The sequence below is a fragment of the Panthera leo genome, chromosome A1 (genome assembly GCF_018350215.1).
Source record: "Panthera leo isolate Ple1 chromosome A1, P.leo_Ple1_pat1.1, whole genome shotgun sequence".
In the NCBI taxonomy this organism is placed as follows: domain Eukaryota; kingdom Metazoa; phylum Chordata; class Mammalia; order Carnivora; family Felidae; genus Panthera; species Panthera leo.
This window is the reverse complement of record NC_056679.1, coordinates 128439374-128454460: the sequence shown is the minus strand read 5'-3', so window position 1 is coordinate 128454460 and position 15087 is coordinate 128439374. Positions and strand designations below refer to the sequence as shown.

The 15087-nt window shown below is 40.7% G+C and overlaps 1 protein-coding gene across 2 annotated transcripts in view; it reads left to right on the top strand.

The window, feature by feature from the left end:
- The first annotated feature begins 3373 nt into the window (after positions 1 to 3373).
- The window catches only part of DEPDC1B (DEP domain containing 1B), an 86237-nt gene continuing 74523 nt past the window's right edge, over positions 3374 to 15087 (top strand). The window contains exons 1-3 of one of the 2 annotated variants that reach the window (XM_042939681.1): positions 3390 to 3474; positions 4235 to 4375; positions 11231 to 11496. In XM_042939681.1, the coding sequence (XP_042795615.1) occupies positions 11264 to 11496 (233 nt within the window). In that variant the 5' untranslated portion in view covers positions 3390 to 3474; positions 4235 to 4375; positions 11231 to 11263. Of the gene's footprint in view, positions 3475 to 4234; positions 4376 to 11230; positions 11497 to 15087 lie in introns of both variants that reach the window. The other variant, XM_042939671.1, reaches the window with a different exon arrangement.

Genomic DNA, 15087 nt, shown 5'->3' with positions numbered 1-15087 from the left:
ACACAAGGCATCAGATGTGGATTGTGTCTAAGAAAAAAACAGAATAGTAGGTTCAGTAGCAAATTTTATAGGTTATATTGAAAATATAAAAGTTAGCTATTATATTGCAGAGTACATGCAATATAATTAAGACATCAACTTAGAGACAGAATGAATTGATTTTTAAGAGACAAATAACTTATAAAGTTTCATTTTAATTTGTTCATCCATTTATTCCTTCAGCAACTGTTTGTTGAATGGCACTATGTGCCAAGCACTGTATCAGCCACATTTATTTATTGTTTTCTATTAGAGTGTTGCAAGCTTCCTAACTGGTTTTCCTGCTTCCACCCCACACCTACCCCCATTCCAGTCCATTACTCACACAGTGGGGAGAGTGATACTTTAAAGAACCCACTGAGATATTGGCACACTTTTAAAACTTTGTAATACATTTTCAACCAATTCAGAGTAAAATCCAAGTCCTGTGGCCCATAATGTGACCTCTGCTCTCTGTGTCCAAACTCATCTCCTCCCCTCTCCCTTTCACTCATTCCACTCCAGTGACACAGGCTTCCTTCCCATGTTCCCTGGGTGGACAAGCATGTGTCCACATCATGCTTTCACACGGGCTATTATTCCATCATCTTAGAAGGTCTGCCCCCAGACAGCTAGTCTTTTGACTCAGATTGTTTACTCAGCTGTCACTTCGTCAGAGAGAACTTCCCTGACCACTGGAGCCAAAATAGCATCCTTATCCCCTCACCCTCTCCTCTTTCTTCTTCTACTTTCCTTCCCAGCACTCAGTTATCCCTTGATATAGTATATGTATTTTTATGTATATAGTTGGCTTGCTGTCTCCTCCTACCCTAGGATGTCAGCCTCTGGACTTTGTTTTTTCTCATGAAGTATTCCAGTGATTGGAAGAGTGTCTGGCACATAGTGGGAATTCATACATATTGAATAAGCGAATGAATGAATGTAAATCTCTATTTTTGTGGTATTTATTTTTTAAATGCTGAAATAAAAATATTATTTAACAGTTTCAATGAAATAGTATGGTTTTACATTTTCCATATATTTTTATCCTTTCTTTGCCACCCATATCCCCAAAGAATATGATGCCCTTATTAGTGAATAGTATTGATACAATTTCTGGGGGAACATTTCCCAGTAGAGTGATGACAGTACAGACTAATAAGTATGGAAATCAAGTCACGGATTTTGCAACTTTTAAGAACCTCAGCAAATGGACTGTCTTGATAGCTTAAATGCCAAGGAACACGACTGAATGGGGTTACAGCATAATCCAAATGGCTCAAGTCTAATATAAGCAGTGAGTGACTTGGGTTTCAGCAGAGGAGTTCTTTCAAAACGACCCATCCAACCTGCCGTGAGACCTTTCAGGCAGCAGGAGGAATGAATGCTGCAGTCAGGAACCCTCTGGGCAGTGAGGGACTTGCTCCCAACCACTCCCTACTCAGTGATTGAGAAACACAATTTCCAAATCCACATTAAATACACTTGGTGCCTATGTTGCTTTTTGCTCCACAGCCTGGAATTTCCTAATGCCAGTGATAAGTTAGCTGGTGATGGTGAAATTGCCAATACTCACTGTACCTTATAAAGATGTTCTGAGGCTGAGTCAAAGTTTCTACAGGATCTTGATGGTGTCACACTTAAACGTGCCAGAGAAGAGTATGTACAGCAGTTTCCCAATTGTTTTTATGTGATGCTGAAAGACCGGTAGATTATCAGCAGCCCAATTTAAACTCCAGTCACAAAGACTGTGGCCTCTGATATGTAGATCATTTTGAAATATGTTTTTCCAGTAAAGGTAATTATCTTGTGTATGGCTCATGATGGACTCTTGGGAAAATGCTCAGGAGGCAGGGAATGACATTTTGTATCAGATCGCAGTTTACAACCCCAGTGGCTGGTGACAAGTCCCGGATGGATAAGGTTCTGAAGTTACATTTCTTCTTTCTCTTGTGCCTCATTGGAATCCTTTCTGATAAGGATCCACTCAGTGGAAGCAAAAATTACCTTTATATTATCTGTATTGTTTTTTCTGAATATAAAAGTAATACATATAAGTCATCTCTGAATTTTTCTGGGCTTTCTAAAATGCAGCTAACTATATATCTAAAGGAGCAAATGGAGGAGGGCTGTCATGAAAGTGGGGGTTTGATCTTATCCCGGGTACTCACTGAGGTGACCAGATATGAACTTTTTTTTTTTTTCATATTTGAACTTTAAACTCCAGTTGTAGGTATAGAGTGGTGACCTCATTTTTCCTTTAACAATAGCAAATCAGACCAGCACTTCATAGGGGGAAAATTCTGAGCGGAAAAACAGCCCTCTGGCAAAAGACAGAAATTTTTAGGCTGATATAAAATATAGAATTCAAATTCAAGGGATAGACTATCAAAAGAAAAAATAGATGAATTGGCACTCTTCCTGCTCTTTTTTTTCATTAAAAAAAAGTTTATTTATTTTGCGAGAAAGAGAGAGAGAGCGAGAGCAGGAGTGGGGTAAGCACAGAGAGAGGCAGAGAGAATTCCAAACAGGCTTAGCTGTTAGCGCAGAGCAGGACATGGCGCTCTATTCCATGACCCCGGGATTCTGGCTGGAGCCCAAACCAACGAGTTCAGATCAAGAGTCCCACGCTTACCTGACTGAGCCATCCCCGTGCCTCCCCTCTCCCCCCCCCCCCTCCTTTTCCCTCATTTTATTTATTTTAGAGAGAGAGCCAGTGGGGGAGAGGGGCAGAGGGAGAGAGAAAGAAAATCTTAAGCAGGCTCCACGCTCAGCACAAGCCTGATGCGGGGCTCAATTCCACCATCCTGGGATCAGTACCTGAGCTGAAACCAAGAGTTGGATCCTTAACCTATTGAGCCACGCAGTCATCCCTGTTTCCAGCTCTTTACTGCTTCTAGGGGCTGTCGACACTCTTTGGGGCCAGGTGACCTTATCCAGTGTTTCAGTGTCCCTCCACTTGTAGATGCCGTCCACTCGCTTCATTTCACTGCCCACTTCTCCCAATCCTACTAGTAGCACCTGCAGGTTCACTGCACATATGGAATGCTGACTCGGATTTGTTCACAGTCCACGATTTCCATCACCGAATTATACACTCTTTATTGACCCTCTACCAAAGAAAGCGTATGTATGCCGTTGTCTGAGGTGCACATCCTGGCGTGCGCCGGGTGGGATAAGGGAGTACAGCCGACTCGGTCCCCAGCTGGTCTGAGCTCACAGGAGACGCCAACGCAGCCACCAGTCGCCTACCAGGCGGGGCCCCGCCCCCGCCCCTCAGTTCCCGTCACGTGTCTCCGTGTCGCCCAATCAGCGTCTGTAGCGCTTAGGCTCGCGATTCAAACTGCTGCGCCGCCAGCCTGCAGGGATCCGCGCAGGGGCGGCCGGCGCCGCCACTGCTTACTAGCTATGGAGCACCGCATCGTGGGGCCCGGCCCGTACCGGGCCACCAAGCTGGTGAGTGACCATGCCGGGGCTGGGCGCAGCCGCCGGCCGCGTACTGGTCAATCCTCCCCTCTACAGGGCTGGCGGGGCCCGGGTTTGGAGGCGGGACATATTTCGGCCGGTGCGGACGGGCCCCACCGGAAAACCGGCCGTTTTCCGGAGGGTGCGCTAGGAAAGGCTTACCGGGTCTGGAGCTCAGCACGTCGTTGGGGTGCGTGCAGCTTCGTCCCCAGACGTCGGCCTGGTTCTCGGCAGTAAGTGACGCCTTCCGATATAAAGCATCCGAAACACTAGTGTGACCCTACCCCCCACCCCCTTTGTCCTCTGGAATCGAACGCCTGCTGCCGGGAGAGGAAGGACCCACCTAGTCCGTAACCTCACGGCCACCCACCCTTTCTAACACTCACCCTTTGCCGCAATCCAGGCAGGGCGTGTCTCCGTCTTGAGTGTCTCGTGTGGTGACACTTGCGGTTCTTTCTAACGGTGCCCCCGGGATGGTGGTGGGTCTTAGCCGCTTTTCTGGCTCCCAGCGTTTCTGGTTCTGGCAGCACCGACCTAAATCAGCGGTTGACCCGAATGGATGTGAAAGGGACTTTGCAGCCCCTGATGGTCCCGGGTGCTGTCTTTTCTTCTGGGAGAAGAACTTTGGTGTTCAGGGCTCTTAGGTGTAGTTGATTTCTTTGTGACCTGGAGCAAGTAATTTTAGTGCTTTGCGTTTCAGAGGATTACTGTAATGGAGTAAGTGGTGACAATTTGTCAATGTCACTGGCAGGTTTTTAGAAGCTTTGTATGAAAGCCTGCTGATAATTTGGCAGGAAGGACATCGCTCCTTGGTCTGTTACCACTTCTGGCCACGTCTAACTTGGGAATTCGTTTCATTGTTCTCTGCCACCTAACGGATATCCAGGAAAAGGTAGGAACAGCACGGGAGGAATTATTGCACTCATCCTTGCAAACAATCTGTTTGTGACAGGCATTCATAATGATTCATTCATTAAAAAAAATTCAGCAAATATAAATTTAGAATTTCCATTGGGCTAGCCTCTTAGAGGTGTGGATGGTGCTGACAGAGAACAAATAAGGGTTTAAAAAAATCGTGTTTTCATATCTGCTTCCACTTCACAATTGCTTCTACCATTTGAAACCATCTGGGGTCGGGGCTATTAGTAGGTCCATCTTTAGGGATGAGATATAGATTGTGCTTCATCAGGAACTTTGAAAAAGTTTACTGTCCTTTGTGGAGGGAAAAGTCACATCCCTCTTCCCCCAGTTTATTCACAGTAGTTACGCAAGGGAAACAGAGAGGCTCAGGATCTTGGAGTAACTAGTTTTCATCCTTCCTGCTTTAGACTAAAACAAGTTACATCAGAATTGGAACTGTTTTTAATCTCACTGAATTGTATGAATCACTACTTTTCTTGGATGCAGAGTACCTATGTAACAAGACACCGCTTCATTCTGAGTCACATTAAAATATTATCAAAGGAATTTATAAAGGAATGTGTTCTTTGTCCTCCAGAGGCTGTCATCCCCCAAGGAGTGATATACAGGTCAAGTTTAGCCAAGCCTGATCAAGTTAAGCAGAAAATTACACGAATCATTAATGAACGCACCTCAATTTTATCAGAATTTCCCAGGTAGTCAGTTCATTTGTCACCTTTATTCTGTTTGAGATCCTTGATCCTAAACTAAGATTTTGAAAGCCCAAAAAACATTAGCAAAATTTTTTTAAAAAGTGAGACTTTCTGATTTATCAGTAATCTCAGTCATCTTTCTCCCTCATTATAAAATGTATGTTTCCCCAAGCATAATTCACTTGTGTCTTACACCTCTTACCAGGTAAATCATGAAGTTTGTGACCAGTCCTCTCTTTACTTATTTATCCCAGCTCCCCTTTCCATCTCCCTCTCCCCACTTACCATTTCCCCCTTCTCCCAGCATCACCCTCAACCCAATCTTCAGGAAAAGCTTGGGAAAATCTGTTGGCATTCCAAGAGCAGACCATTACTTCCTCCTTTCATGCCTTGCTGTACTTTTTCAAACCATGTACAGCTTCATTTTCTAAAGCATCAAAGTCTTATCTGAAAATAACGTTTTATGGATTTGGTGAATTTTTTATGCCAAAAATCAGATGACAGATTCTAAGTCATTACATGATGAATGTGGAAGTTGATTAGCAACTTACTCATCTTCTTTGAAATAGCTTTCACTTTTGTAACCCACATACAAATACAGTTTACCCTTAAACAGTATGGGGGTTAGGAGTGCCCACCCATGTGCATTTGAAAATTGGGGGTGTTTGCTGGCTCAGTCAGAAGCATCTGACTTTGGCTTAGGTCATGATCTCATGGTTCCTGAGTTCGAACTTTACATTGGACTCTGCTGTCAGCACAGAACCCATTTCAGATTCTCTGCTCCCTCTCTCCCCTGTACCCCCAAAATAAAATAAACATTTTAAAAAAAGAAAATCTGTGTGTAACTTTTGACTCACCTAAAACTTAAGTACTAACAGCTTACTATTCACCAGAAGTCTTACCAGTAACATAGTCAATAAACACATACAATAAAACCTTGGTTTGCGAGCATAATTTGTTCCGGAAACCTGCTTGTAATCCAAAGCACTTTATATCAAAGCGAATTGCCTCGTAAGAAATAATGGAAACTCAGATGATTTATTCCACAACCCAAAAATATTCATATGAAAATGATGACAATCCTGTAATATAATACAAAATAACAAAGAAAATACAAAATATAAAGAAAAATAAACAAATGAACATGCACTTACCTTTGAAAACCTTCCTGGCTGGTGTGAGGGGGACGAGAGAGGAGGGTTATGGTGTAGGATGACTTTCACTGTCATTAATGGAATCACTGCTATCTATTGGCTCAATGGAATTTTTTTCTGCATAGGGGCCATTGTATACACTCACATCGATGTTGACTACAGTCCAGTATTAATAAGCTCTTGTCACATACTGTATTTAATGAGACTGTCAATAAGGCAGCAGAGGATAGGGTCTGTATCTGCAGGCAGCCTGACCTAGAATGAAGCAAAGCATTCCTAAGCTTACTCTTGTATGGAAAAGCAAAGGACCGTCCATAGGTGCTTTGAAGTGACAAAAAATACACTGGTGCCAGTTGTGGGCACCTTCCAGCGTTCTAAAAAATCATTGATTTCTGCTAATCACCATGGCCTGAGACCGAGTGTCCGAGCACGGGAGATGATCACCCACAATCTCACAGAGAGAGAGAGAGAGAGAGAGAGAAGAACCATTGGGTCAGTTGTGATCATATGATGTTTGGTGTCACGTGCAACTCATATTGCAAGACACCTCTTGTTTAAATTTATTAGAAATGTTTGCTCATCTTGTGGAACACCTGCAGAGCAAGTTACTTGTAATCCGGGTTTTACTGTATTTTGTATGTTTATGTATTATATACTGCATTCTTAAAATGAGCTAGAGAAAAAAGTTATTAAGAAAGTCATAAGGAAGAGAAGATACGTTTACAGTACTGTACTGTATTTATAGACCAAAATGTGTATAAGTGGACCCACGTATTTCAAACCCGTTGTTTAAGGGGCAACCATAGTTGATCAGTTTAATAGAAATAATGAGGAGAAAGAAAATAGCTTTTTAAAAACTCCTATTATCTATGGATTCTTTCTTTGAACTTAATTCTGAGTTATTTATAGCATTTGAAGCAACTGTTAAACTTTAAAACACAGCTGTCATTGAATCTGAGAACTAGAATGGATGTGAATGATTGTCTAGTCCAGTCCCGCCATTCTGTTGAGACCTAAAGGGGTGAACTGACTCGATTAGGCCTGTCTTGTTAGTACGCGGCAAGTACAACTAGATCTAGAGTTTGGTTGTCTCTGCTCCCAGGTGCTATATCATTGTAGCACCGTTATCACAATATTTTTGGTACTAAGAAGGAAGGAAATAGAATAACTATCCTAGAGAAAAGAACAGGAAGCACATTTCAACACTCAGTGCTGTATTTTGTAGTTTGGCTCATGATGTGAAGCAAAAACAATTGTTTGATTCCTTATTTCAGATCCCTAGTTTAAGGGATAAATAAGTAAAACAAAAAAAGTCTTTTAATCACAAAGAAATCTGTTTTATCCCCTTTGCTATAAAGATTATCTCTTCAAATGTAATATGTTGTAGAACAAAATCACATTCTGAAGCTCTGCCTTGTTCTTTGTTGATGTAGGTTATTTTCCTTCTAAGTGTGACTGAGAATTGTAACTTGTTTTACGGAGAACTTAATTCTTTTTTTTACAGAGTAACGAAATAGCAACATTATTAGTTTTGGAAATAAGTGGGAACAGAAATCATGGTTCTCACTAGGTTTTAGAATTCTAAAGCATTTCATGGATTAAGTAAATATAATCCATAATGATAAATGCCATTAAAAAGCAACATAAATTAAAAGTTCTTTTTATAATTTATTTTTGATAAATATGTCTTATTAGCAAATTTCTAGTGCATAATGAAAACCAGCTGTCCACAGAGTCAGTAAAAGTGTTATCATAATGAATTGTTTTTTTCTCGGTGGAAAATGCGTTGAATGAAAAGCTCATACAGAATAGTAAAAGTATGTTCAAAAAATTTTTTTGGAAGAAAAAAAGACTGTAGGTGACCTTGACCTACAAGAAATTTAAACTTAGTATTAATTGATTGTAATCACAATTAATTAATTGTAATTAATTAATTGTAATTTCCTGTGGTATAGTATAGCACAGGAAAACACAAGTAGCACAGTGGGATAAAAAAGAGTTCAGATCTTGATTCAGAACAGAATCAAGGAAGATACTATGTAAGGTAATTTACTATTTCAATTAATTGAAAAAAGGGTATTCTTCCTCCTCCCATAAAAAATTCCAGTTGTAGATTCAAACAGTAAAAAAAAAAAAAAAAAAAAATCACTCTAAAATATTTGATGAATACTTTTTTTTTTTTTTTTTTTAATTTTTTAATGTTTATTTATTTTTGAGACAGAGAGAGACAGAGCATGAGCGGGGGGGGGAGGGGCACAGAGAGAGGGAGACACAGAATCTGAAGCAGGCTCCAGGCTCTGAGATGTCAGCACAGAGCCCGACATGGGGCTCGAACTCACGGACCGTGAGATCATGACCTGAGCCGAAGTCAGACACTTAACCGACTGAGCCACCCAGGCGCCCCTTTGATGAATACTTTTAATACATCAGGATGGGAAAATGTCCAACTTCCTTCCTCTAAAGGGGAAAACCCTGAAGCTATAAAGAAAAAGAAGATATATTTGTTTCATTAAAACATCATCATCAACAATAAAACCTTCATGTAGCTAGAGACTACATAAACAAATTGATAAGCCAGGAGAAAACATTCTTAATATATTTTAAAAAAGATTAATATTCCATATTTTTTAATTCAATACACCTTTATTAAATACATGTACACTGCCTTCAGTTGTGGGGATATGGAACTGAGCAAAATAGACTAACTTTCCTGACTTCTTTGTGCTTTGACTTAAATGCTAGATATAAACATTTAAAAAAAATTAAGAGACTACCCAATAGAAAAATGTCAAGTCTCAGATGAGTAAATGAAAATTACTAAAGATGAAGAGAGCAACATGCAAACAAAATTTAAGCGATACCATTTCTTGAACGCAGATTGGCAGAAACAGTAACATCTAGATGATAGTAACATCTAGTGATGGACAAAGGTAAGGTAGGATGCGCATACGCTGCTGGTATCACTATAAATTGTTAATCTGATTTAAATATGCTGATCCTCTCTAGAAATCCATTGTAACAAAAATAAATAAAAACATTGGTCCTTTAGGTTTTTAAAATAAGAATATTTTGAAACAACAAATACTCATTATTTGAGTACTCATTGAAACAACTCATTGAAACAACAACTTATTCATAAGAATGAGTAACAACTCATTGAAACCACAATACTCATTGAAACAACAACTTATTCCTAAGAATGGGCTGGATCTACAGGTATTCATATAGAAAGACATCCATGCTATGTTCAGTGCAAAAACAAGTTGGGTAATGTGTGCAATAGGATTGATCGTATTTCTTTAAAAAGGAAGCAAACAACAGCAGTAATAATAAATAACACACATATATAAAACAGGAAAAATCTATATATATGTGCATATGTTTGATAGGTATGTGGGATTGGAGAGAGACTGGGCAGGCTCAATTGTATACACTTCTGCATTTAATTTGTTACAGTGTATATTATTACTTACCTAATTAAAATAAATAGAGGAACTGCTTACCAGCTTGAGTCAATTAATAGGCATGTTTACTTCTGTTTTGAAATATTGGATCCCAGGAACCCATGTCTCCATTACATTTATTAAGTAATGTATAAAGTACGATGTATTAAGTTTAACTGATAATGATTATGATAATTCAGTGAACCTAAAATAAATGCAAATCTTTTTTATTAACTCTTCCCACTCCCAATATGCTTGATCAGGACTAACGTGAAGGCTAGGTGTCAGCAGAGAATAAACAACAACAATGGTTAAAAATATGTGAATATTGTTTAAAAGTATGTTTATATTTATAGCTATAGGTGCTATAATGAAATGACCACTTAATGAGGAAACCACAGAACAGATTTCAGATTATATTCTGAGACTAACTGCCTGAGGGACATGTGCCATTTTGCACATCTTCCTTGGGTCTTGATTTTGCCCCAATTGCTTTCTAGCCCTAGAATAGTTTGAGCCCCAAATTTGTTGTAAGAGATTACCCTGGGGGTGCCTGGGTGGCTCATTCCAACTCTTGATTTCAGCTCAGGTCATGATTCCAGGGTTATGGGATCAGGCCCCTTGTCGGGCTCCGCCCTGAGCGTGGAGTCTGCTTAATATTCTTAAGATACTCTCTGGCTCCCTCCACCCCTCTCCCCCACTCATGCTCTCTCTCTGTCTTTCTAAAAAAACAAAAAAAAAAAAAAACCAAAAATAAAAAAAAATCAAACTATAATTATTAGAAAAAGATTTTCTGATTTCAATGGGAAAGGAGGTGAAAAGTAAAAATTCACTTTGTGCAGTGATACAGAAAGAGAAGAGTGGGAGAAGGGACAGTGGTTAGAAGAGTAAGACCATGAGGTTTTAATACTTTTAGGAGTACTGGCAGGAAGCCTAGAGTCCTAAAAAGAAATTGGTATAATTATGTAGGAAGGATACCTTATGTGAACATTTCATTTAATTTACGGAAGGCGGATGAAGGGGTGGATGTCTAGATTTTTTTTTAAGAGGAAAATATTTTGCAGGAGTTTTAAACATGTTTTGACATCAGGACTATATCTTGTACATATACCTTTTCTTCTCTCCATTTGATGCTTTTCATGTAATAAATGATACATATTTGCTTAATGATGTAAAATCATATTAGAGCTCCAAGAAGTGAATTAGGCATATTGGGCTCTGGTTTATCAATTTTTTTGATCATATGTTTGTCATTAATGTAAAAATCCATTAAATTCACATAATGGGACAACTTTCTGGTCTTATCTCCAGTAAATACCTATTGAATGAATAAAATACAGTTTTTTAAAATATAAAATACCGTTTTAAAAGTTATTTTTCTTTCAAGTGTGAAGGTTGTAAATAAAAAAAAGTCGAGGCTGTCATTAAGACGGTTTTCTAAGTGGAAAAACTGCATTCATCGTCTTAAATATTTGGGATGTAATAACTTGAACAAAACCAGTTGATTGCTACATGCTTTTCTCCCTTTTTTCCCCAGTGGAATGAAACAGTTGAGCTTTTTCGCGCTAGGATGCCCTTACGGAAACATCGCTGTCGTTTTAAAAGTTATGAACGCTGCTTCACGGCGGCTGAAGCTGTGGATTGGCTGCATGAGCTGTTGAGGTGCAGTCAGAACTTTGGCCCCGAGGTGACCCGCAAGCAAACAGTCCAGCTGCTGAAAAAATTCCTTAAGAATCATGTTATTGAAGACATCAAGGGAAAATGGGGTCAGGAAGATTTTGAAGACAATCGTCACTTGTACAGGTAACGGTGACAAGTAAACCTTAAGGGGGAGGACGGGCAGCTCTGGTCAGTCTCTTGAAACTGCCTCATGTGAAAGAATCTCTCTTGTCCACTGGAATGATGCTCGTCCTTGTGATTTGTTGAGTGAAGACCTGAATGTGTTGTCACAATAAAGCCTATTGCCGTGTTCTTAGGTCTGTAGAGTGCCCCCTGGCCGTGTTTTGTTGTAGTGAGTTTTCAGAAAGGACATCTTTTCTTGCCTTTTGCGCATCTGGGAGGGTGATCACAGTGGCTCAGTGCTTCTAGAGAATAGGAAAGGGTGAAATAGCTCTGGGCCGGGCCTCTCTGGCAACGAGAATGTATTTATTCAGGGGGTTAGCGGCAGAGTGGGTCTGATCTTTAGGCAGATCTCAGAGCCTGTATGAAGCGTTGTACTAGAATTCCCTGATGTATGTTTGCTTTCCGCCAAATGTTTTTGCTCATGTTTTAGTGCTATTTTGTGATTGGTCACTTACCACCCGATCGCCCAAGGGAAAAATGCATGTCTCTCGCTCAGACTTTCCTTCTCACTACATGCTAGGTTGTTTTACTGCTGGAGGTGGAGGGGACCTACCTAAGTAAGCTTTGGGGACTGGGAGAGTATTAGAGGAATGAAGCTGCACATGTCCTGAAAAGAGTAAGTATTGAGTTACTGACAGGCCTACCAAAGGGGTGAGAACCTGAAAGGGATTAAAAGAAGAAATGGAGAATATGGATCCTTAACATTTGTTTTCTTTTACTCCAAAAGAAAATTAGGCATGCTCTTACAACACATTTAGTAAGGGAGTTTGGGGTCCCTGGGACCCATGACTTTGAGCAGAGAAAACCTGTTTATTTCCTCCCTGAACCATTTGTTTGGCTCTTTTGTGGACTAGCTGCTGAGGAAGCTCACAGAGCAGTGTGAGGGTTGCCACCAGCCCCAAGGCTAAGACCAGACACTGCTGCACATTTAGCATTAACTTCTTTTTTTTTTTTTTTTTAATTTTTTTTTCAACGTTTTTTATTTATTTTTGGGACAGAGAGAGACAGAGCATGAACGGGGGAGGGGCAGAGAGAGAGGGAGACGCAGAATCGGAAACAGGCTCCAGGCTCCGAGCCATCAGCCCAGAGCCTGACGCGGGGCTCGAACTCACGGACCGCGAGATCGTGACCTGGCTGAAGTCGGACGCCTAACCGACTGTGCCACCCAGGCGCCCCAGCATTAACTTCTTTATGGAGTTTCATCGGCAATCTCCAGCTTCTAGATAGCAAGACTGTCATGGGACATTTAGTTGTCTCTCCATTTGGCAGTTATTTCTGGCTTGCTCATCCAACTTTTAATTAGGATCTTGGGTGATTTGAGCTTATTCTGAGACCGTAGTGCTTGTTAGCGTCAGGCAGTGGAAACTCCAGCCCAGGTTCTGCATGCCATACTTCCCTGGGGATTTGTAAGTGATTATTTCTCTTGGGAAACTGTAATTGCTTGTACCCCGTCACAACTTAGCTAGAACACTTCTGAAAGATTCTCTGGATGAGTAACTCGCAATCTCTTCTCTTGTGACCACCTTACGTTGGGTAACATCCCTTGCATCTCAGGAGGCTTTCAGGGTCCTCAGAAGAGTGAAATGGGAGAATGCTCTAAGAGCCGGCCCCCCTGCCTTGGCAGAGCATGCTTCACATCAGGATGAAGATTTAATCAGGTGTCCCGATTTAAAACATCGAGTGTACAGCCAGAGTACATTTGTCCTTTAAATAGCGATTTTCTCTTCACTTTCTCTAATACTTGTGAATCATAAACGGAGCACTATTTTTTTCTGTTGTTTACCACCTGAAAACTCATAGCTTTCCATTTGCCCAAGTGGAAGTATTCTGAGTTAACCACTGGTGTTTGCCAATTTCTCAGATTACTGTCAGATGAAATCTATTCAGATAAGTAAAGCATTTGTTAAGGAGCATGTGCCCTGAATTGAGAGTGAGCTAATGAGAGAGGCGGCAGCTGTTGCCCGCGTGCAGCTTCCAGGACCGGAGCTCGGATCCTCGCAGCTGTGTGCCAGGGCTCCAGAGAAGAGTGGGTCGGGGGGCTGCCCTGCCCGCTCTGCTTGCACCTGCTTTCCTAGCAGAGTACGTCCTGCTGCCGGATTATAATGGAAGCAGATGAGGGAGATGAGGATCTAGAGGCAGGTTAGATTTGAAAGTAGATGGAGAGTCAGTATGGTGGAGAAATTCCAGAACATGCTTCTAAATATCAAGCCTTCCTAGGTAGTATCAAGGAGGCTGGAACAGATAGCCGAGGAGTCTTGCTGGCAAGGAAGGAGCTAAGGTACTCACACACTGATGATGTGCTGACTTGTCACGTTATTGTTATTTAATTCAGCATCTGTCGATGTAGCATATTATCCTGATTTTAAAGATTAGGAAGTTATTAAGGCCAAAGTTACTAACTTCTGCAGAGTCACTCAGCTGGTAGTAAGAGTAGGATTTGAATTGAGATGTCTGTGTCTGAAGCCTGTGTTCTTACGATAGGCTATATTGCCTCCATTTCCACAACGTGAGATTGACTTAGGTTATTAGATAGTGATTGGATGAGTAAACACACAGTAATAAACAAGATGCATTTGGTGTACCCAACATGCGTTTATGTATTTACAGAATTCCAGTAATGTTTTAAGTACCAGGTAATACAGTTAATGATCCTCTGTCTTCAGGAAATTGTCAAAGGATGACTGGGTGGCTCCGTTGGTTTAGCGTCTGACTTCAGCTTAGTTATGATCTCACGGTTCATGAGTTTGAGCCCAAGATTGGGTTCTCTGCTGTCAGCGGGGAGCCTGCTTTAGATCCTCTCACTCCCTCTCTCTGCCCCTTCTCTGCTCACGTGCTCTCTGTCCCTGAAAAATAAGTATTAAAAGAAAGAAAAGAAGTTGTCAAATAAAGGAAGTGAGGTAAACATCATCAACCTAAGCACTTACAAATATAGCAGGAGGTGGTGGTTTCTTGGGTTTGTGAATTACAGAAAGCTACATGAAATACCAAAGGCTCTTACAGCATTTTTTTGAAGACAGAAAACACACACACACACACACACGCATGCACACACAGTATATGTGGGAGAATTTTGTAACAGAAAGTTAAGCTTTTATTTTGGAATGTACCAAATTTTATTTCTAGTTCTTAAAGACTGTGTGTCATATTTCTTCTGTGACTACAGTTACATTTGTTAACCATGATTTTTTTTTCCCCCAGAATCAAAGATGTAAGTATAGAAAATAGAAGGAAGTAGTGAATTTTAGCGTGCAAGAAAGGAAAGCAAGATCCCAATATCTGAATGTCCATCATTGTCAGAGATGTTGCAGAGAACTGCCCAGAGCTAGTTACCGAACCACATCCTTCTTGTTAATAATGCCATTGTCTGGAAAGAATTCTGAATTTGCTGCTACTAAAGACCATTTTAGATTTCACTAAAGGGTCTATGTAGTTGAGCCAGATGCTTTCATCTGTGTCTGACAAAGTTTCCTGGTCCTATACCTCTAATGAGGAGAGGCATTGATATATATTTGTATGAAAAATTTCAGTTTATGAAGCAATTTCCCTTCCATG